General features: G+C 38.4%; 1 protein-coding gene across 3 annotated transcripts in view; it reads right to left on the reverse strand.

Moving 5' to 3' along the window:
* SLIT3 (slit guidance ligand 3) overlaps positions 1-24,965 on the reverse strand; it is a 519,652-nt gene that overhangs the window by 132,745 nt on the left and 361,942 nt on the right. For all 3 annotated transcript variants that reach the window (XM_054216868.1, XM_054216870.1, XM_054216869.1), the window contains 3 exons: positions 18,085-18,156; positions 6,371-6,514; positions 3,571-3,734 (listed from right to left, as the gene is read on the reverse strand). In XM_054216868.1, the coding sequence (XP_054072843.1) occupies positions 3,571-3,734; positions 6,371-6,514; positions 18,085-18,156 (380 nt within the window). The remainder of the gene's footprint in view (positions 1-3,570; positions 3,735-6,370; positions 6,515-18,084; positions 18,157-24,965) is intronic.

Here is a 24,965-nt window from a genome sequence, read left to right on the forward strand (position 1 = left end):
GGTCATAGCGGGCAGATGCAGCCAAAAAGAAAATGATCATCAGAATTTTACTGTTGCCACTGAAAATGACAGTATTTCCCTTTTCTAAACAGAAGAGACAGAGAATTAGTCACAGCCTGTTCCTCCAACTTCTCTTTCAAGAAAAACCTTTTCTGGTCTCGGATTCTATAGCTGTGGGAGAGACTTGAGCAAGGGGGAGGTTTATTACTTTTTGGTGCGTCACATTAAATGGAAGGCAGAAAAACATGGGAAATAGTATCTATTGCAATCTGAGGCTTAAACATATTTGATAGTATATTCAATAGCTTTGCTTGTCTCACAGCCCCAGGCAAAAACATGCCCCTTTCCCTGCTGTTCCTTCATTTCATGCTGTAATGCTTCCAATTCTCCTTTTAAAAATAATTATGTACATTATCTACCTATTGCACAGAATCTCCTTGCTATGGCCACTCATAACCTTTGCAGATGTTGCTCCATCATTATCAGTAAAAGCTTGAGTCATTTAGTTCAGGGAGGAAATAGCATCTGGGAAAAGTGCCTCGAAAGTAAGTTAAAAAAGAAGACAAGTTCTTGCTAAATACTATTTAAAAGGATGGTGGGGAGCTGGAATAAAAACGGAAGGAAAGAATATGCAGAACTAAGTTTTCTAGATTATTATTTTTTTTTTACTATGTTCCATAGTTTTGTCTTCACGGTTAATTAATCAAATACAGTTCAATTTAGTCCATCTGCATTTCTGCCATGTGTCCTCTTGACATTACCTTCTTGATGTTCCTCTACCATTCCAGACTGATGACAGTCCCCTGTACGATACTTTGTAGAATCCAAATGAATGTGGAAAACACACAGATTGTTTCAGGACAACCTCAGAATTTTGTGACTTCAGAACTGGCCCTTTCCCTATGTCAAAATATTAAGCTCACCTAAGTTTAACTACCCATGGGTGTGATCCTGACACTGGCTGAGTACCTCTGCTCCCACTGAGCTCACGCTTTCTGTGCATCTGCATCCCTTCTTAAGGGTCAGGACAAAATCCCTTACATTGCTTCCTTAACCAACCCCTCATATTCACTGCTTTTTCCACAACAAAACCATCTTTCTGACCATTGACATGTACTAAATGTATTAAAAAACTACATGAAAATATCAGGACTCTGAAACAAGAACCCTTTGAGAACAGAGATGCACATTTACAAAAGGATGTAAAATAAAAATTCTTTTCTCGGACAATGAGCAAAAGATGAAAAAACTAGACAGGGAGAATCCCACAGCCAGAAAGGACACTGACAAGTTACTAAGCATTGCCATCCCAGTGGGACTGTGCAGGCTTATCCCTGGATAAGACAAAGCACTGCTCACTAGTCTGACTTCTGAATGATGAAGATTCATTTCTCCTGGACTTTTTTGCACACCGACCTGCTGCGTTAAATCCTGGGATGAAACATATTCCTCAAGATGAAAACATGGAAAATTCCTGCTAAATGCCAAGTCTGAAGCAGCCATGATTCAAAGGGACAACTTGAGTAGAACAGGTGCCAAGGATGTCTGTTCTCTGGACTGATTTACAAACTAAGATTCTTCTAAACCATTAGACGTTCCCCCGTCTCATGTGAGCAGACAGTGAGTCGAGTTCAATGTATCTCATCACCATCTGGAAACTCTATAGGCAAGGATACCTTCTCTATTGAGCTTTTGAATAGAATTAGTTTTCATCCAGCTGAAATCTTTGTTCTGAAGCTGCACAATCCCTGCTCTCGTCCTTCATAAGTCAGGTTTATGCCTTTTCCATGTGGTTTTGATATACTCATAGAACTGGAGACCAAGGGAAAAACAGCCTAATGCCTCAAGGAAAGGACCCCCAGGATAAGAACTCACACAAAATAATATTCTCAACATCACCAGGTACTGCGTTCTGTGTTGTTGCTCTTCTTAGCTACGACCTTTCATAAACGATATCAGATGGTGTTTGCCTTATCCAATAGCCTGTACCATTGTTCAAGGCATGCATGCATATACATAACATTAATTTCTCCAGCCTATTAATAAAAGCAGAAGAAAATAACAATGGCAAATTGGGTACAGATTTAAACGTATCTGTTTCTGCAGTCTACTCTCCTTTCTAAATTATATTTATGCATTTTCATTTCCAGTTTCTTTAAATATAACTATTACTGACTAATTAACTTGTTACTATGATGGACACAATCCAAAAACCTAGATAAAAGTATGTCATAATTTCAGTTCTGGTTATAAACTTTGTGGCTTGAGTCACAAGTGATTGAAGACTTTAACAAGCATGCCCAAGAAAACCTGACTGCAAATGAAGTTATCTTTATTTTATTTTCCCCATAAAGAGAAGGTTTAGCTCAGCATATTGCTCGCAGAGATACACAAAGCACAACGGATTGTTTTGGGCTGCTGCCATTCAGTTTCATGCTGCATCCCCGTCTAGAGTCATTAATCTTTTACCACCAGGAACACAATTAATCATGGGTTTGGTTTTTTTTTTTTCAGAGGAAAAAGACAAAAATAATAGTGATTTTTACAGAAAACACTGTAAGGTACTCCACCAGTAAGAGTCATTTTTCTTCTCAGTACACACTAATAGATTTGCTCATGGAAACCTGCTTGTCTTTACAGTATACAAAAATGCAGTAATCCAAAATACATATAACCAATAGAAAAAATACACGAAGAAGCAGTCTGCTTACTTGTGCTGTATAAGGCAATAAATGTCCTTTTATTGTTAGTAAAACTAACAGCTGGGCCATAAATAAAGAACTGAGAGGGTAGAGAAAAAGATGTTTATGTTACTTCAGAGGTTATTTTCAGGTGGAAACATTTTTCCATCTAGCTCACAACACAAAATCTTTGCCTAAACTATGATGCAAGTTTTGATTAAAAACTTACTAAACCCATAAATCTTACCAACTCCAATGGCAATCCTACTTTAATTAGTGCATGTTACTTGTGGATATATAAAAAAACCCAAACTATAGAAGTACGTGGATCGATGCCATCCCCTCACCCCCAGCTTCACACACATGCTAGATCAGAAAAGCCCACTGCCAGTTGTATAAAAACCTCAGTCATACTGTTCTCAGCCTTTTATGTCTGAGAACTTACTGGAGCTCAGCTCTCGTTAAGGTCAATTAGAGTTCTGCTCGAATACAAATGATGATCCAGCCACCTTCCACCCCTTCAAAATACAACATTTGCCACATGGATTCATATACATCTTCATAGTTTTCCTTAGACATTTTATAACCTAGTAATTCTTTAAAATTAAATGTCACAAGCTTTTCTCTCTTTTTTCTTTTCTTTGTTTTAAAGAGACACAAAGAAGACAACTGCCCTCCTTTTTTTTTTCTTCCTTTTTTTTTTTTTTTTTTTTAATCCATAAGGTAATTGGCTTTCTGGAGAACTAACTGAATTTTCCAAATTTAATTCTAAAAGATGCTCCATAATATCCATTATAGCAAACACTGTCCTGCAGATTTGATTAGTAGGCTCTCTGGACCTGCTTATTTCTGAATTGAAAGTGCAGTACAGCCTGGATAAATGAATTACCTGAGCAGCGGAACTTCTTGCTCTTGATCTGGCTGATTCGTTTGTTGGCAAGGCGACGCGGATTGCTGCATCGAGCGCCGCTGGTTTCTATCGGATTATCCTGCAGGTAATCAGCCAGCCACTTCAAATGGCAGTCGCACACAAATGGATTCTGAGCTAAATGTCTGCGAGAAGGATGGGATGTTTAATCAGAAGTGACCTGTGACACTGTACTCCATCACTGTTTTTCACAAACGCAAACCTGAAGAGTGGAGTAATTGAATAAGCTTCCAAAAACCCAGGCCTGGCGGAAACCACACAGAGCTGCACATGAATGGGAGAATTCTGTGAGCTATCACATTTCATAGCTCATTAAGTCTGCTGCAAGTCCTTCCACAGAGGAAACAAAAAATTAAGATAGCAAAGCCTGCTTTAAAGGACACACACCTCCCATCTACAAAGTCCAGTGTTTTCTCCTGAAAGCTTGATATGCTGCCTTTTGAGAGAAATGTACCTTTTTAGATGCACCCGACCTGAAGATCATTTTGTATCCTGGTTTAAAAGAAATTTTATTGGCAAGCTCAGTTTTCTAGGGATCAAAATGAAAATTAGTAAAATGCCTTGGATCTGTGGGCAAAGCCAGAAGCGATCCAGAGGTCTTTTCTCAAGAGCGAAATTGATATTTGCATATACTCATCATGCGTAATAGTATTTCCCTTATACATATTTTTTCCTGGACCAAAAATTTTTACTTTTGAGACTGAACTGTTTATGCAAGGTAGAACTTGACTCTCTCCTTCATCAGAATTTGCACAACGTATTTCACACACAATTGGAAATAGGTATTATAGCATTGATTTTAACTGGATATCCAGATATTGTTAATAGAAATCTGCTGGAGGATCTTGGAGAGAAACAGCGTTTCTCTTGCTGCTGTTATGATTCATTCCGCTTGACAAAGTTGAGCACTATATCAGCAGAGTTTGTCAGGTCTGTCTCAGAGCCTGACTCTGATCTCAGTTAACTTGCACCGGTCCCTCTAACTTCCAGGGGAGCAGGACACGGCTCTCCAATAACTCCAAAAACAGTTTAAAAAAAGACAGACGTCTGAATTTGGTTTGGACAGAGGTGTAAAGTTATAGCTTCACAAGAACTCTGCACTGTTACTGGTAGTGTGTTTTTTCCACCTGTAGAAACTTAATTTCTTTTCTGTTTGCAGTTATATTTATGAACTGTCACTTAACAGAATAAGTATAAAAACCAACAGGGCAAGGGCTGTCAAGGAGTGGGAAGTGAGAGCACACATAGCAGAAAGTGCCTGAAGAAACTGAAGATTACTGTTGTAGTAGAGCCATTCCTGATATGAAAGGTCCAATGAACAAACAAGCATATAGAGACAGGATATGGGACTGATTTTGTAGCTCTAGAAAAAAGGCAGAAAATGGTAATCACTTGGACTACTAAAAATGGGAGAATGAATCAAACCATTTAATGAAAAAGTGTCTTGGTGTGAAGCAACAAGTCCATTCTAAGCCACCAGGAGTGACAATAAAACCCCATGGAAACCAAGGAGAAATTTTCATACCTTAAGGGGTGTTACCTGTTGTTTAACTTGACAAATCTTGTATACCCCTGTAAATGAACTTTCTTTATCTCCCTTGTTTCCATATCTATGTACATACATAGCATGTTGCAGCAGAAGAAAGCACGGTCGAGGTGGAGAGGCAGGACTTGGGGGTGGGGGGCGTCTGTACGTGATTATTGTAATGTCTTAATGGTTTGCAGCAATACATACTGGCCAGATATCTGCTGGGAATTAAGGTTGCGCTTATGGCTGCCTGAGGAGGTAGCAGGCACCCTGCTGCTAGAAATCATCTCATTTTTATATGAATTAAAACACTTACAAAACTAATTTGACCAATACATTGCCAGTATTAAAATATATATGTGCATGTGTATACGTACATTTCCAGTACTAGAATATATATATGCATATTGTATATGCATATACATACACACACATATATATTTTAATACTGGAAACACATGTACTTACACACTACATAAACACACAGAGTTTTATATCTATATATGCACACACGAATATATATAAACACACATACACAATATTGGGTGAGGGGGTTCTTCCTTGTTTTTCATTTATATCAGGCTGCCAACTCCAGCTCTGAAGGAGTACTATTCACTTTATTATCTTACTACTCACAGCTTTAGGATGAAGCCTTCTGTAAAATATCGAGTCATTTCTATTCTTTTGTTTCCAATTTTGCTTCTGATCCCTCTTCTCCTAATGCCTCCGATGCAAAGACTCTCAGAAGATGTTTAGTGGATTTTCATTATGGATCAAATAATACAATGTATCATTTCCCTTAAGTGGAATATCAGCTGAAATATGGTTTCAGAAGTCACCAGCTGTACAGTAGGACCCAGATCCAGTAAGGATCTCACTAGTTCATTAAAAACTGTTAGGCAATGGTTTTAATAGTATCTGCTGTTCATGCATTGCAGAGTCAAATTTACATATTATCTTCCCAACAAACAGTATGAATGAATTACTCTGGGAGCTCAATACACTTATGACATTTCTGTCACTACAGGCAGGCTGCATCGATAGCTGGCTGTGCCAAATTTATGCAACGCTTCTTTTTCTTACTCCTTTTATTTCTGTCAGAAAAGGAGGGGCTACTACCTTGGGATCTCTTCCAAATTGTCTTAATGTCAGACATTTTGCCTTTGCAAAGACAGGCAACATCTTTGGGAGGAAAAGAGAGAGCTGTCATTTATGATATGCCTGCATACTCACAGAGTCTGGATCGATCGGAGAGGTGCAAAGAGCCCCTTGCTGATGGTCTGCAGTTTGTTGTCATAAAGAGATAGCAGCTTGAGATTATGCAGACCTTGGAACGTGTTTACCCTCAGGCAGTTGATCTTATTGGCATTGAGAAGCCTGAAAACAGAGGAAAGGTTTATAATTCATTAATCTTGTAATAATCAAATAAAGATAGACTGAACTTTGGGGTTAAATCTAAAGAAATATTAACCCAGTCACCAAAGCTAACCGACATTTAAAGGTCTTCATTTGCCTCGTGAACAGGTGAAAAAAAAAAGTCAAAAATAGTACTCTCATAGCTGGGGAATATACAGACATACAACAGTGCTAGCTATCTTAAAATACTTAAAAGATTACTGGGTTTTTTTGTATTCCCAGTCCCCCCCCTCCCCATTTCTTCAAAATTCTACATAAATATTTAAAGACATCTTCTGCTGAATATACATAGAAATGGCGAACAGTCCCCACCTTGCTATTGCAAGTTGCAGGTTGCTCAGAGTTGTGCAGTCTCCATCGTTGGAGATGATGATACCGATGATAATGAACAAAGCCATAAGCAACCTGTTCTGATCTAATAACGTGGCTCTACTTTGAGCAAGGGGTCTCCAAGCTGGTGATCACCTGAGATCCCTTCCAACCTCCACTGTCCTACAGTTCTACGCGCCTACTCCATTCCAGCTACACCAGATTCCTGTGCAGTTGTGGAAAAGCAGCACAAAGGCAATTTACATCCCTTGTAAAAATACATATTTTGCACAGCTACACAGCATCCAGTTGGCAGAACTAGTCAGTTCATCCAGAAAATCTTGGGCAGTACTTGTGTAAATACTCTTAGATTACCCAGCCAGAGTTCTCTCACGTGTAACAAGCACATACAAACCCAACGACAAGCTGGATCTCCCTCTGAGACAACCAAACACGAGAACACTCAAAATGTCATTGTCATCTGCATATGCGGTATTTTACACTTAGAAAGAAAATAGGCAGGAAATGACCTATTATTCTTACAAAAGCCCAAATCCACATCTTTTCACTACTATCAGCCTGAGAAAAATGGTACGTTGTAAACAATACATGCTGTTACCTTAGTTCTCTTGGTCACAAAATGCTTGCTGCTTTGTCAAAGAGTTTGAAGGGCTTACTATTGCAAGATTGTGTCTCTCTGGGAGGCACCACACTACGTCTTCTACATCAGAAGACACATATGTTTGTAGGTAAAAAGGAAAACACTTCCTCCATTCCCCAGCAAGCAAATATACCATCTCAAATACAACCCTCAGAGCACAGGGAGCTTCCATTTTCAACAAACTGCACATACACCACTATAGACAACAGGGTAACCTATCAGGGAAGAAATGCCTGCTTGTTAGTTAGCTACACATGATGCTTTTCTTTTGCTCCAAAACATAACTTCAGAAGATGCTTCCTCTGCACAGCACCCTGGCTTTGCTCTGACAAAACCTTTGGAACACTGTACACTCATTACAGCTCTCTGCACTTACTGTCGGTTTGGCAGAGCCTCATTACTGCAGTAAATGTTACAGTAATTGTGACACACAAAAGATGGATGAATATTTGAGTAGAGCCCTTTTCTGAAGGAGAACAGGAATGCAGAGCTTTGGAAAGAGAGGGTGTTGGTGCAGAACTCACCTTCCTAGCCTACATAGAAGTCAGTATCAATTTACCTGTGTTTTCTTCTTTATGTGTTGTGGAAAATGAAGTTTGACATTAGATAAGAGAAAGTCACATAGAAGGCCATGATGGATAAATGAGGTTACCTTTTTGCATGAACTGATAGCTAAAATAATTTTATGAAATCATAAGCAGTACTAGTACAACCCCTCCAGAATCTGTATTTCCGTGACTGATAATTATGAGACACCTAATCCACACTCCTATTGACTCCACCAGAAGTTAACAGGATAATTTTCATATCAGGCTACAGGAACAGTTCTTCCCATGCATTCAACTCCTGAGATTTTGCTCCAGCACCAAACATTAATGTCATCCCTTATTACTTGCTTCTTACAGCCATTCATATGTCCAAGCCAAAGCAATCTTCATTCCCTCTCGGTTCTCGTGCATTATGCATTTCTCTTTCAAGCTTGCGCATTATCTTTTCCATAAAGAACAGCTTAACAAGTTATTAGATGCCAGAATCAGCTACAGAGTTTTGAACAATATCCCCAGACATACACTTGGGTATTACAAATCCCTTCGTTTCTACCCCTTCTCCTTGCGCACTGGTCCCACATTGTTTTTAGGTAATGCACATTAGCGTAGATTGGTCATTTCATGACAGAAGCTTGGTACCTAAGTTATACAGGAAGAAAACTGAAAGCAAGTATGTACTTTGATTTATTTTGCTAGATGCTAATTTTTTTTCTAATATTATAGTTATATTTTATGTTGCAAGCAGTACTTGTAACAAAGCATAAAGCAAAAATGAAAACAATCTCAGTAATAAGAGAATTTACAACTGAACTAAAGTTGTATTTGTATACATGGATAACCAGCATGTCTTTTTGTGATGCTTGAGAAGTGCACACACAGCAGAGCTGCATTGTGCAGATGCTGTTCACCCCTCTGCAACGAGTGGGCTTGAAGTCTAACCATCATTGATCCCACTTAATAAACCCTCCAAGCAAAGCTGACCTACAACTGCAGCGAACACACAGGATTCAAATTCATTCTCTGATTAGTTTCAGCAAAACATGAATAAACCCGATGCTGGAAATTAGAATTTACAATACAACAAGTTTTCCTGGCATGAATTTTCAATTACTAGACTCATGGTGATATAATCTGTGACATTTATGTAAGAGCCAAATACCAAAAATGAGAGAAACTGATCCTATACATAGCCACGAATACAGAGGCACACTCTCTCCTTTAAGCATCAGAGAAAGTAATTTGGAACTGGAAAGTGCTTGCGCAGACTGTTTAGAAGTGGGAATTCAGGTACCACACAGCTTTTCTGAGGTGACACCACCTATTCTGTATATCATCTGTGCAATATATGTGCAGTACCTAAATCTAAAGAGGACAGAGAGCGTGCTCAGGAGTCATACAGATGCAGCCATACTCAGTGGCTCAGGAGGTAGACAAATGTTCTATTTCTGATCAGAATCAGGGAGAAAGGTTGGGGGGAAAGTGAAAAACTGTGAGAAAGCAGAATAAATCATCCCAAAAATTTTTTTGCTCCTACTTACTGTGAGTTAGAGGATGACTTCTGGCAAGAAGCATTAAGGTTTATATTCCTTTCAAAACTCTCAGTTATTTTAAAATACCCCATCTATGAATATTCCCCCATACAAATTACAATTCTTTGCTTAATCTTTATTCACTATCACGGCCCCCCTAATGGCATCCAATTATTAATTAGGCATACACGGTTGGCCTCACATGATGTTAAAAGTGGTAATAAGAATTTATTTTTAAACAAACACAAAGACAGATGAGAAAAGTGTATTCTAGGAAGCAGAAACACTGATCTTCCTTAAACACTGAACCACGCTGTAAAAAATACTAAGGGTTCCTTTTATTGGACTCACACCAAAACAAGGGACAATATTAAAAGCTGAGTCTTATTTTAGCGAGAATTACATGGTTTTCTTTTGCACCAATTTATGGTGAAAGTAAATTCCACTAATTTTCCTATTCTGTTATCAGCTTGATTGGATAAGATTTACACACAGCCTCCAGATGTGGTGCAGCATTCAAAAGGAGGTTAAAAATTCAAGTAGAAATAAAACCGCCTGCTACCCAGAGGGATGATGGATTATTAACTCAAGTCTCCATTTTCATCCCTCTGGATATGTTAAAAACATGAAGAAATCTCTTGCAAGCCTAGGACCACCACGGAATACAGGAGAATGGTTAAAGACCTTGTGGTTTACACACCCCTGAAAGCAAAGAGCCGAGCAGAGCAGTATTACAATTCCATGAACCCATTTCCTGAAAAAGTGAATTTGTCCACACACATTGAAATAATAACGTTTCAGCTAAGCCCTTTGAACGAACGTGTATTGAATTGGCACTGTAATTGTATCAGATGCTCATAAGCACCATCTGCATAATTAAGATGGTCCCATAATTGAATTATATGCCCAAGCACAGTTTCAAGTGATTAACATTTAAATAACATTTTGAACTCCAAACCCAAAATGATTGAAAAAATTGGTTTTTAAGAGCAAATAGGGATATCTATATGGCTTTTTGCCTTAGTAATGTTTGTATTTTCAGTGCAGTGAGGTCAAGTAATCAAACTATCAGCAAATAACTACATAACTTGGAAAATGAAACGGCAGCCTAGCAACCTGAACACATGCTAGAGATTGAAGGTTGATTTCTGTTGTGACGGGATGGACCAGAAATCATCCTAGGTACCTTAACGAGCCAAAAAGAAAATGTCAGGGAGAAAAGCTGCACAGAGCCACTGGAAAACTTCTCTTTCTTTTTCACTAGCTTTGTGTTTTGACAGCAACGACAACATAATACGAATGAAAATGTTCGGCATCCCATGAACTGGCTGGCACATCCCACATGCCAGACTCCACTAGGGAAAATGAGAACTCACCAGAAAAAAGCAGATGTAAAATGCACAGGAGAACTGTATGCAAGAGGAGAATGGGGTAACAGTTTTGCATGGGTAATAGCAGAATAAAATTGAATATACATGACTTTTATAGAATATCGACAGTCAAAGGCTTCACCTACATTCAACGGCACTATGGGACAGCAAAGAAAGGACTCTTGGCAAAAAGCATTCCTTAGGATATAGAGTATCTGTTACAAAAAGTAAAAAAAACTTTTTGGCATGTTTTTTTTCATAATTTTCTCTTGAAATTTATAGGGAATCAAGCGTCATCTTTAATTTAACACAACTTATCACAGGAGAACAGCTGAAGTGCCAATATGAAAGTATCTAGTCAAGTACTCTGTCATCCCAGCAGTCAGTGGCAAGCAATGTCTAAGGACAGAATTGTGTGTGCCCCTGCTTACTTATTGGCAAAATAATTATGTTAGGTTCCAGGAATGTTTTAAAATGGCCTGGAGTGTAGGGGAGCAATCTGATTGCCTCTCGCTGTGTCAAGATATTTAGACATCTACTAAAATTTACATTTTCTAATGTGATGACTGACCACTGAAGAGTCTGTCAGTGCTTCAATTGATAATAACCAGTGTGAAATCATCATCATGCTTGCTTGAACCAGCTTTAAGTGTTTCTCCATGTTCAGGAAACTGGATGATGGTGATGACAAATTTATTCAACGTAAATTAAAATGGAAAAGTCACGAGCTGATATTGAGTCAAGAAGGAAACACTGAGCACAGTCTGACAGTCCTGTTTTGCAGACATTTTAAAGGCTTCCTTCATTTCTGACCCAAAAGATTGCAACTCCAGTTGAACACCGTCCATAAAACAATTCTGCAGTACTCGTGTTATTACCTGGAGAATTATAAGCACGTATTGTCATAGCATCCAGACTTCTGTTACTCATAATTCACTTACGCCTGCACATAAGTCACAGCTGATTTTAGAAAACTACGTGATAATTCAGATGCACAACAGAATAAACTCATTTTCTCAACTTCCTGCGCTATCAGGAAGTTTGTTTCTTGTGCAGTAATAACTGGAAGAGTTTCTGTCAGGTGAGCCCAGCTTGCAGCACTGGCGTCAGAAGAGCTAATGAATTAGACACTGACGTAGGAACTAGTGGTTGTTTTGGGAAGCTGCATGCAGACAGGTTACAGAAGTGACACAGAAGAGGCAGATGCTGTTGCAGTCTTTCGTTAGTGCTTGACTGTAATTGTATTTCTATGTCTGGCAGATGCTGCTCCCTCAGTTTAACAGCAGTTATTGAGTTTAGTAATATCATCACAATAGCAGCCTAAATGCAGAAATCTGAAGGAAAACAAAGCTTGAGGCAAATGGGTTGAAAACAATTCTAAAGCTGTTACACAGGTCTGTGCAGAGAGTATTCTGCCCTGGACTAGAAGGATGAGGCTTGCATAGTATCTCTGCTGTAGCCAGAAATATTCTGAGTAATCAAGAGAAAAGCTCATATGTCATTTAGAATCACATAACCCAGAAATGACATAGGTTGCAAAGGACCTCCAGCGGTCATCCGCCCTGAACCCCACTCAAAGCATGATCCATTTATAGCTATTTAATGCAGATATTTGCTTTAGCTGAGAAACAATTTCATTGGATCACAGGATAATTCAGAGTGGCTCGCAGGATTCTTTCCTATTAGACTGCCCAAAACAGGCTGAGCTATAAGATCAGACCAGGCTGCTCTGGAGTTTTATTCAGTCTGGTCTTTAAAATCTTCACGGACAGAGAATGCGCAACTTTCTGGGCAGCCTGCTCCACTGCTTCACTTGCCATTGTGAAAATGTTTCCCCTTACATCTAAGTCAGAAGGTCTCTTTTTTTTTAATGCCCGCTGTCTGTTCTCCATGAGAAAAATGAACTCCATAGAACAAGATTTTATACATCACTTAAAGCTCAGAAGGTTGCTATGGGGAGGAGGAGAGACTATTGTGCTATAAAGGACTTGGAAATGGAAGACTGTAATTTCTTTATTCTGGCATTTATATACTTGTTTGCATCACTGTTTAATGATACTTATGTATGTAACAGTGTAATGTATACAATACAAAATATTAGAATTGATGTACATTCTTCCAAATAATTTTTTTATTTTTTTTTTTAAATACTTTGTACGGGTTTGTGCTTCACTGGATTTTCTTTGAGCTTCCAACAGGCTCCAAAAGCATACAATAAAGAATTGGTAGATCCTATTTTCAGCTCTTAAGTACTGGGATTCAATTTACAATTACAAATCATCACAAGCACTGCAAACTTGGCAAATTTGCCATGGAGGTATTTTCCAAGCAACCTCGCCAGAAGAGCTATGGGAGTACCAAGTATCTCACTATTCATCAAAGGAGAAACAGCACAAAAAGCAGGTTAAAAAGGAGAATCACTAAAAGCAAAATTTGACTGGTTGAATTTTGGGAAGACCGATAATAGCAGTTTCTGAAAGTACACACGTGACTTCTCACTTCATACAGGTCTATTAAAAATAAAGGTCAACTCAAACTGTAAATATTAGATCTAGTTCCAACTTTAACCCAGGTTAGATGATTGGATCTGGAAGTCTAATTTGTCACCACTTTTACTTTAGCCGTCAATATGTCAAACTTTAGGCACCAATATTGGTCTTTTACAACTATACTGTTGAGTTTTCCCTAATGATCAGACATCAGGAGAAGGAGGAGAGGCTGCAAGCTTTTGGCTTTGTTTTATGAGAGAGGAATACAACAAACCTCTGATTTCAGGATATATATGTAACCCCAGGAGTATATCTGCTTCTAGTGACATCGAAACAGAGTCCACTATATGGATTTTCTCTTGCCCAGCAAGCCATGGGGACCTCAACCATAAAATTTAGGATCAACACGCCTAAGCACTTGTATGATTAGTAACTATGCAAATTAAATTTCCTCAAGGAAAAGGATTTACTGAAAACTGAAACCGTCTTGCCAGACATTTGAAAAATGAGATTTCATCCCCCTATATTATTTTGCTATACAATCTCTTTCAACAGTAGAGATTTTATGATACCTTCTTGTTCCAGGCAATAGAGCGCTGTGAAGCACACAGTGCGTAACTGTGATAAAAAGGCTCCCAGAATGTTTGCTTTAATATGGTTGCAGAGAGGGAAGCATATTACTTAGATATGAAAAATACTGGTTAACAAACTTGGTGCCCATTATCCACAGCTGACTGTCTTGAGCCACTTGACTCACTGTTTCTCTGCAGACTGGCTCTGGACGTGTGCTCATTTGGGAGCAAGCAGAGCGACCGGCAGCTTTATCTGACACTGGGCTGCTGAAAAAGAAAGAGCTGCGCAGTGTTATGTTGTGCCCCCTGTGCAGTGACTGGCAGACAGTTTGGCAAACTTAAGGGCTCCTGAAAGAGCTTGTCCACATTCCAGGAAAACTAAAAGACAGGTGAGAAGGACATTTAAATATATTCCAGTTTCTATACAGACCAAGGTTAGTCTAAGGCCTCCTGGACAGAAGTTCAAACTGGCCACAGCTAATGGTTTCTTGAAAACTCCCACCTTAAACTGAAATCCTTTCCATTCTTTTGATATTCAAATGCAAATCACAGAAACGATAATTAATCAAACACTATTTCACAGCTTGGACGGATTGTTGCCCCAGTGAAATGAAAGTTTCAGTTTACTCTAAAAAAAAATAATTAAAAAAATCAGACTCCAGTCATCCTTCTCTTAAAAAGAGTATAGCTCTCAAACCCAAATTAACCTAAAATTCTCAGAAGACACTTGATCCAGCCTGCTGAGAAGCAGAATGTATGAGGACAGGGTTACAGTAGCCTTCTAGCATCCTCTCTCCTGGCAACTTCAAACAGGATAAGGAGAATAACATGGTCCAAGAAAAGCTTCTGTTCCACAGAACAGATGTGTAGTTGGACTTCTACAATAACGTTTGCTGCTGTGTTGGTTACAATTGCATACTTAGGATGACACAAGAGAAATCAGCAATTTAGCAGAAATCCAATTGTTATTATTTATGTGGGGAATGTCAACTACTTAAGATAGCTAATTATAATGAAGACTTCGAAGCAACATTTTAAATTAAACCAATAGGGTTTTAAAAAAAAACAAAACAAAACAAATCCAAACACAAAACCACCCCCTCACCACCACCCCCAGCAAAAAATCCTTATTATCTAACCATGCCTGGTTATTTTCTTGCCAAATATAATATTGGCCTATGTCTTATATGATGGAAATACAGAATTCTAATACTAGCCAGGTGGTCTAAAACTAGCTCTGAAATCATCATTTCCCATCTCTGAAATCGTCGTTTCCCATACACTGAAGTCAGTTGGGGGCAGTTTAAGATTCTGCCATGCCTGAGCTGAGCATTACTTTACCCAGCTCCAGTGTTTCTGACATCAGTGGTACTGTCTGCAGAGGGTAAGGCACTTACACAAAACAATTCTGCCAGAATAAAAGTGGAATAATCTGGACCTATACTGTGACAGTATATTTAAACAGAAGGACAATGACATTTCTGAGAAACTCTGGTAAGTCTTATCCAAAACAGTAAATAACAATATTATCTGCTCTGCAATTTTGCAGCAATTTTTTCCTTCTAAATACAATCTCAATGAATTTATACAGGACCCACAATGACTCCCTTTTTCTGATTGTCCTGCTTTACCATAATGCTAGTATATTTTCAAAAATGCTCAAGCTTAGGAAATTATACTGGCTACCAGGATACCTTAATCAGAGAGTTCTTATCAGTGTGTCTCCAGACTAATAAGAAGAAATCCAATCTAGAGCCCACTGAACACTAAATTAGATCTAATCACAGGGCACTCTTCCAACTGTTCAACAGCAGGCCTAAAACCAATGAATGCCACTTATTTTTTTGGTATCCATTAAAATACTACAAGCAATCCCATAATAGCTGCTTCAAAGCCACGATCAGAAAAGTGTGCAGATATTTGTTTGCATTTAAAGCGTGCTCATTCAATGCCCTCCTTGCCAAAAGCTACTTTACATTCAAACACTTTCAAGAAGACCCTGAAAGGCTCTGGAGGCACAATACTCTGGGAATCCCATAACGGGGCAACTACTTCCACCTTCTCAGCTTGAGAATGTTTAAATGGTTGAAGTACAACATGATCTAATGGCTCTCCGGCATATATATTTTGCCCCCCTAATAAAAAGGCATCACTTGAGCCAATTCAGACTGGAAAATTACTTCATATGGGCTGAAATATGTAATTTGTTGAAAGCCTGCACTACACGCACACAAGGACTATAGTATAAAGGCACTGAAACCTGCTTAATGGTTTATGCAAAAGTTCTAGACCCACATCTTTATAGGACACTGTGAGCCACATGTTGAGTGATTTTATTTTTTTTTTCTACTGGTAAAGAGCCTATCTGTAAAGTGTCCTGGGTTAGACAGAGCCACTGTGTATCACTTAGAACTTGTAACCATAAAAGATTTGGGGAGATGACTATGATAAAGTTCACATTGTCTTAACATACTTTCTCAGAGGTTAAAGTGACAAGTTCAGCTTTAGCTCTCCTTTTACTTGCAGCATCTTCACTGTACCCAACACAACCCTAGTTTGACAATGGCTAACGGCACCACTTATATCAACACGTACAGAGTCCCAGGTTCTAAGCACTTTCATGCTTATTGTTCTCACAAATGGCAAACTACTCCCCTCCTAAATACACAGTCTTCTCTCACTGCACAGGCTGGCCATGAAGACTCGGCGGCACTAACAAACTTGTGAGGTACGGGACAGGGGAGAGGAAAGGAGCTGCCAGAAAAAGTATGTGCAAAAGGGCAAGACAAAATAATTGGCTGTGCAGGAGGAGATGAACAGCCTCCCACCGACGCAGCTCGAGGACTGTCATAACCAAACCATACGTGCTCTTGCTTGCCCTTTTCGCTCTAGAACAGGGTGATCCATGTTTGCAATTAAGATCCTATGGATAAATTGTATGTCTGAGTAGTCCTTCACTTAACATAAGTTTCAACAATTTCATATTTTAGTTCTTTGGCTTTGCTCGTGGACTTTTTTATCTAAATCTATGCTTATTTTTATATAGCATGTAAGTGCAGCAAAGACTGCAATCACAGAGTGACACATTCTATGGAAATCATGAACTTCTGGATATTCGTTTCTGGTTATTGTCAAGATGATCAGAAAGGCTTAAAATGGCACGTCTAAAAGCTATTTCTTATTTTATATGATTTTATTGTTTGGGGGTGGAGGATTGTGTGTGATATAAACCAAAATTGATTAATTTATCATATCTCACCCTTACTTTCTGAGTGCATCATCCATGACGGTAATCAGAACATTAGGAATACATATTAAACTCACTTTTCTCCCTCTACTGACCGGCTGAAATAGTAGCTGATTTCCTTCTCTGACTTGCTGGTTCCCAATATGATTATGGAGACAAGAGTGAGTGAAATTTGCAATTTCACATTTGGCTTAGGAAATTTTTTATGCTACATTAATAAATACTGAAGAGTGCATAGTATATATCTTACCCCTGATCATGATGTGTGTTAAATCACACATGGCATAAAATACTCAAATACACAGTGTATTCTGAAACCATTTCTCTGGCAACTAGCCACATTTGGCATAAGAAGAACATGGAACTGAGCGTGGCTTGCACCAATAAGACCTTTCATATTGCCATTTTGCTTGCACGTGCAGGTACTTGCAACACAGTAGCCCTCAAGGATCTACACATTCAACCACAAACGCTAACGCATGAAAACAGTCCAATGGCATTCCCACACGCACATCAGCCAGCGACCAAATTTCCTTTCTTGGACTTCACCGAGTCTCTCATTTCCTCCCCACACTTAAATCTGCTGTGTCTATTACCCATTAAACACACTGTGCTATAAAACTGTTGGCACTTTCCTTCTTTTTTTTTCCCAGCCCTTGCCTCCCTCTTGCCTGACAGAGAAACAACAGACTAGCACGTCCCAGTGAGTTTTCAGTGGAAAAGGTGATTATATTAATGTCAGAGGCTGAAAAAACAGTAAATCTAGCTAGTCTGTAAAATAAAGAAGAGGAAGGGATCATACTTACAGCAGCTGCAGAGACACAAGATCATCAAAAAGGCCCTGGGGAATCTCTGTGATCTTGTTTCCATAGAGCACTCTGAAAGATACAGGAAGACAAAATAAATCTTAAGTAACAGACCAGTTTAGTGTCCTCCCACATCTCTGCATTATCATCTTTATTGATCTTGTGCACCATGCCCAGGATCTGTGGGCATTTCATTTAACTACTGATCTCATTTTCTTTCCAGAGAGCACATGGTATTAAATGAGTCGTTATGATTCAGGGTTCGTCTGGTGTTGGAAAGCATTTTTAATGTAGAAACTGGACATCATCCAAAAACTGTATCTGAAATATTTTTCATTCTGTTGAGGGATTTTTTTTCCACTCCTTTTAAGAAATATTTTAACCATTGAAAGGCACATTGTCTGATGCAAAAACTTGTATGGGTCCTGGCAGAAGGGAAGATTAGTCTCCCTCTGAAAATTTTACAACTTACCTAAACAACTTAATAGACTTCAAATTTGGAAAAACAGTATCTAGGCAATTTCTATGCTCTACATAGGACATAATAAATGGTTACAAATCAGATAATGTCAAAATTTTGTTGCTTAGGCATCACTGAACTGGTTAATTCCCTGACTTTTTAATGTGGAATAATATGCTAGCAATGAATCAAATAGCCATGTGAGGCTTGGATGCTGGCTGAAATTCTGGCTTATCCTGTGTTTCAACATTTAAAATATTACGGAGAGTTGAACATACTGAAAAACAAACACTTAGCATGGCAGACCATTTACAATACCCTCTGGCCTTCCCAGAGTATCACCACTTCACTGTATTTTTCATCAGTCATTGGAGGTGAGAGAGTTCCCAGATCAGCTCATTTCTGAGCCTAAATAAAAAGAATCTAAATAAAATAACACCACTTAGATATGAAAATCGAAACTTAATTTTTTATTACTTTTGTAGTGTAGCAGGAACTGAACTACTCAAGAAACTAATGATCATCTAGCATTGTATTTTGTCTAAACAAATGCAACATAATTTCTCTTTAACTATTACAGAGTCAGGAGGTTAGCTTTTAATGTGCTGTTACAGTTCGTGTTTTCTGTGAGAAATGAATGCTAGTACCACTAAACTGTTCTAATTGTTTCCTAATTTCAGCTTCAGAAGACACACACAACTTCCCACTTCAACAAAATTTCATGCAAGGTACATAGATTTTTATACTCTACCCAAAAGTAGACAGAAATGATGGTGGAACTTTGACAAGTCTAGCAGGTCTGTTTAGATAGCAGTTTCAAAATATGAGATAATATTCAAGTCACTGAATTTCACTGGGCTCTAAAACAACATCCAACTGACTGACTCACTGACATCTTTCTGAACAAACTAACTGGCGTGAGCATCTGTATCAGGAAGCAAAAGCAAAACCTCTGCAAATAAAATATTTATAAAAGGTTGAATTATTGAGTTAATGCCCACAGAACCCAATATATTTCCGTTTCAGTTTGCACACTTTCTGAATGACATTTCTTTAGCAAGCACATCACCTGTATACAAAGTTTAGACTGTAAGCTCTGTGATGTTCGATGAACATCTTCCTTAGTTTTGTGAAGTAGCAGGGTCATCAATGCTGATCAATAACGCATAATACTAGAGCATATAAGAGTCCAGAAGCTAAGGTTTACCAAATGCCCATGGAAAGAAGTAAAAAAAAAAAAATCCCCACTCCAGGCTAAGGCTGGAGAGGTAAAACCACTCATGTCAAGTAAAACCTTAAAGAAATCTCAACGCTCACACCCGGTGCAGTTGTTAGTTATGGTAATACTAGATGCAAATATCAAAATAAGACTCTTCTTAAAGTAATTTTTCATTTACTTTTTCTTTAAGAGTCAGAAGGTCATAGTACAGTGTTCCAGTGAATTTGAAACCCTGGATGTGTTTATCCATCCTCTTTATTATTTTAAGTGAAATTAAACTGATTAAAATAGCTTATTGATTAAAATAGCTTATATAATAAAACAAAGCTTCAATTTTTAGAAGCTATGAAAAGAAAGTAAGCATTTTCAAACCTAATTGGGCTTGTGTGCATGTGGCACATTAACATTCGAACAAATTAACAGCTAAACAAAAGTCAGTATGAGAGCTCAGGCACTTGTCTCTTAATTCATATTCATGCTCAGCACTACACAGAGCCAGATTAGCTGATGCCACTGTCTGCCTGCCATGCCAGAGCTGAAGTCAAACGGTCCTACAGAAAGCAGCAAAGGGGGAGGGAGGGGAGATACATAACACATTGCCGCTCATTTCTTGAGTTCCTTATTTCCACTTACTCTAATAGAAAGCATAGAAACTTTCCTCAGAGTTCTCATTTTTTTCTGTTTAAGACAGGAAAGCCTACTCATACCACCAAATATGAATATTGGTCATGTTATTGATCCATGATGCTTTTGTTCTGAATGTACCAACTGTGACACTCCAAACAGTACTAGGAATGAGTCAGCCTGCAGAAAAGACTGGCCAGGTTAGATACGGTCCATCATCGTATCTGCTTTCCTCTATGTCCTGTCATTCTTCCCATCTCACTAATGCACCACAATGTTTCCAGAATGGCAGCTTTGGGGAAAAAAGAAAAGAAACAAAAGCCCAAAACAAAAAAACCCATAACTTCAAAAGGCCATATAAGATGAAATTCAGCCAAGTCAATTCAAGCACTTCATCTAAATCTCCAATGCTTTTACCAACAGAGATAAACGTTAGGAGATTTGTCTATGGCATTACAAGTTCTAAAAATGTATGTTCCCTTGCATCCCTCACCTATGTTGCAGGACATGTAGGTGTCTTGGCTACTGTGCAAGCTTGGCACAGGAATACAACCCTTCTTCTATCCCCTGGCAACTGAAATTTTAGACCCCAAGTATTTTTTATTAAAAATACAGTAACCAGTAACAAAGTTAATATGTAATAAAATTAAAAACAGTTCAGTAATTGCTGCCAATAGACAGCAAATCAGTGAATAAGAACAACATTTATTAGAACACAAAAAAATTACTAAAACTTCTATTGTGTGCTCCTGATTGTTCATTTGCTTCTCAACTTCGCTGGGAGACCAAGTTAGCCTCAGGTCTGACAAATACCATTTACTGTCAGGTGGAGAAGATATTACCCTAAACATGATGTACAATTTGGGAGAAAGAGAAAAGTGAGCTATAGCTTAATTCTGTATCCACAATGGTCACCTTAAAAGTATCAACTAGAGACTAAGCCCAAACTGACTGAGACACCAATAGGTATCTTTTTTCTTCCCGTATTTTTAGCTCAAGCAAACTTTTCTCAAATTTTTTGCAGGTGGCTTTCTAACATCAGCAAGTTGCTGTTATGACACAGGTGCAGCTGAGCCATCTGAGGGCTACATTCTTAGTGGCACCCAGGGCCCTCAGCTTGCCAGTTCACAGCTAAATGCCTTCAGCATGGCCACAAACCACAAGCTGCAGTTCTTCGAAAAGTACCTGCCAGATTGGCTCCCAACTTGCAGCAGTTTTCAGGCTGCCATCAACCTTCCAAACAAGGGGAAGGACAACCCAGATAAAGCACAGACCCCTAGCTGCACTGCAAGCATTGGAGGAGATCCCTGGAAGAAGTACCCTATTCAACTGAAGAGTTATTATGGATCTGCAATAAGAAATTATACAGATATATAAAAGTCATAATGAGGTGTTACATTTCTTCAGCCTGATTCTGGCACATTTTAATATTCCCCCAAAATGTATCTATTCCAAGACACAATTAAATATTAAATTTCCAGTTCAACTATTAATTATTACTACTAAACTTCAAGTTTTGCAGATTAATCCAACTGATGTTCTAAGTAGTTAAAAATAATGACTAAACAGTGAAAACAGTCACTGCATAGGTTCATTGCAAAGCTTGGGATATACCAGAAGAAAGTACTGGAAGCACACATAGCAACAAGTACGTTATCTTAGGTGAGAATGCAATTAGGCATGTAACAAATCTTCAGCAGCAGGGTCTTGAAACATAAAAGTCTCACTGATTCTTCACATTCTCTAGACATTCTGACCTCTTGAACAACGTTAAAATTGAGGAATTTGCAAAGACTTCACCAACACACAGCCATTCACATGCACTGAAGTTTAGCATACTGCTTCCTAAGGGTGTGAAGCAGTAATTGCCATGTTGCCTTTATTTTACAGTTCGTCATCCTACCTTACCTGCAAATGTAGTTGCAGTTTAGCTGCTTTGTTAAGTCAGATCCTAGAATATAGAGATTTTTCCCTGGGAGGTGACACAGAACTTTTTGGGGGTATGAAAGCCTAGCACAGAATCTCTTACTCTAGACCATATGGTTTCCAGCTAAGTGTTCCTTTATTTTGGCTTGACTGAAACATTCTTACTGAAGTGTCAAATTTTGACTTTATGCAATGTCTTTTTCAGTCCTCAGAACGCTTTTAACTTTCCTTCACTGTGAAAACAATTCTTGCTAGGAAGAATTATATTTCCCAAGCTACATACAATGGCAGAGGCTCAATAAGAATTCAAGTTTTCAAAAGAGGAGGAATTGATAGGGGTAAAAACAGCAATAAATTTCTAATATCTGAAAGAAACTCAGACATGTAATTTTTTTTCCCTGCACTATTTCATATTTCTTCAGAACAAGTTAGGCTAAATAAATCACAGTAAAACTATCCAAAGCAATTTGTTACCTTAAAATAAGTTTGGCAGTTATTGCAATAGACAGTGTTTTATTGCCGATTTCAAATCACCATGAATGACACCACATATATCATCACTGAGGAGATGATGGTCTAAATGGGACTGGTATGTCAAAATCTAAGCTGTCTCTTGTCTTTGTGCCCAGGCTGATCTCAGCTTTTAAATTGTTCACTAGCCCAATTCAGTATATGAACAAAAGCAAAGGAATTCTCCCTCTGCAGTGGTCTAAAATTTATTCATTCAGTTTAACACGCTGAAGGCTTAGACTGTTTTGTCATATCTCATAAAATGTCCCCAGACAGTCTGGATATGGCCTTCCAAACCTACATTTGTGGGAAGTTTACTGACCCCAAGAATAACATTTATCTTTGATACTATTAACAATTACCAAATGCTAACACAATCCTCTCACTGATATTAGACAGATTTTGAGTTGATTAAATGAAAAATTAATTTAGTTCAGAACGTGCATGCAGCAATCTTGAAACATGAAACTATTCCTAACTCAGCCTCCATGTTCTGCACTGAGTTATTAATCGCTCCAACTCCAGCAAAGTGCAATTCTAACTACGTAACACAAACACAACATACTACAAATAGAGCATTTCTCAAAATTTTGCTTAAAATTGAGGTAACATACTCTTTTGCAAACAACAAATTTTGCCACACCTCTCAATGCAAGGGTACTATTTGCTCGCGTGTTTATACGGAGAGAAGTGTTGGATGGCAAGACTAATCCCTCCAACACAAAAGCCATGGCTACATTGCCACAGCTGAGTTACATCTCTGCTGCTTACTGTTTTTTTAGATTCGTATCATTCTAATTATTTGTTTCTCATCTTGGATATTTCATATGGTGCCAAGTAACTGCACTATCACTACATCTCACAGCCTTCAGTGTATGCACCCTTGTATCATCCCTTTGAGACAGAGGAATATTTCCAATTTTCAAGAGGAGAGACTTTGTTACAGACAAACAGTTTATTTGTCCAAGAGCTATCACTGAAATTATGCAACATAACTTCTTCCTCCCAAATCCCACAGTAGCATCTTTAATTCTAAAGACACTTTTTCTCAGGCCTTTATCCCCAACACCCTCCATTCTCCACAATGGCTTTATGGAAAGCTCTCCATTACTCTGTTCTCTCAAAACCAGAGGCTGGATCTTACTGTATCTTCAGTTTTGTCCATAAACAGGTTTCAACTTTGGTTCACACCAAAAATATGCTAAGCCCTGGTGCCTAAATATTGAAAGGGAATTTCAGAAACTGTAATAGAATTAAATCCACAGAACACACAGACCCAGAGCTGACCAGTGGCTCACAGTGCTGCCTGCATGTAACAAAGGGAAAAGGAAAAGCCAGAAAACTCTGGGAAGAAGAAAAAGAAAGGTTTTTGAAGAATGATTCTGGTTCCTTAATTGTTGTCACAAGCAGGAAAAAAAATAATTTATGTACATGCCCAAATATTTTCAAGAAAAATGGAGTAGAAATTCCTTGATCGACATAGTCATTATATGAATAAAGAACAAAACCCCACTGAAAAATGGGCATGGCGAAAACATAGTTTTTTTTTTTTCCTGTGTGGGGAATGGAGAAGTCTTGAGTCCTTACAAGAACAAGCTTGCCTTTCTTTTGCGAAATACAGAGAAAACCTAAGGTAGAAATGGCTTATTTAAAGCATTAAGATATTGTGACCTGTTTGACTCCCATAGGTGAATTTCTTGTTAAAGAAAATATATAGATTTAAAATAAAAACTTATGACCTGCTAGCATATGGATTGCTTAGCACTTTTAAAAGATTTAAGTTTTATACATTTTAGGGGAAACTGCTTCTGTAATAAACATTCCCGTGTTTTGAAAACACCATTTTTTCCTCCATCTGTGCATAGGTACAATAGGCAGAGGACTCTGAGAAACAGTTCTGCCTGGAAACACTAACCAAAGTTAACTTCAGAAGAAAGTAGAGTAGCAACCCGCTATATATAGGCCTCCATTAGCCAGCGAGACTAACAATGTTGGCTGTCTTCCAGATAAGCACTTTCGCTCTCTTAGACCCATAGGGAGCACTGCAATTGCATGCAAGCAGGGAGTAAAGGGAGGAGAAGAAAATGGGAATAATTCAGGGGAAGAAAAAGCAAGGATTTTAGGCAGTACAGCAGTACTTCA

The sequence above is a fragment of the Rissa tridactyla genome, chromosome 11 (genome assembly GCF_028500815.1).
Source record: "Rissa tridactyla isolate bRisTri1 chromosome 11, bRisTri1.patW.cur.20221130, whole genome shotgun sequence".
NCBI lineage: Eukaryota > Metazoa > Chordata > Aves > Charadriiformes > Laridae > Rissa > Rissa tridactyla.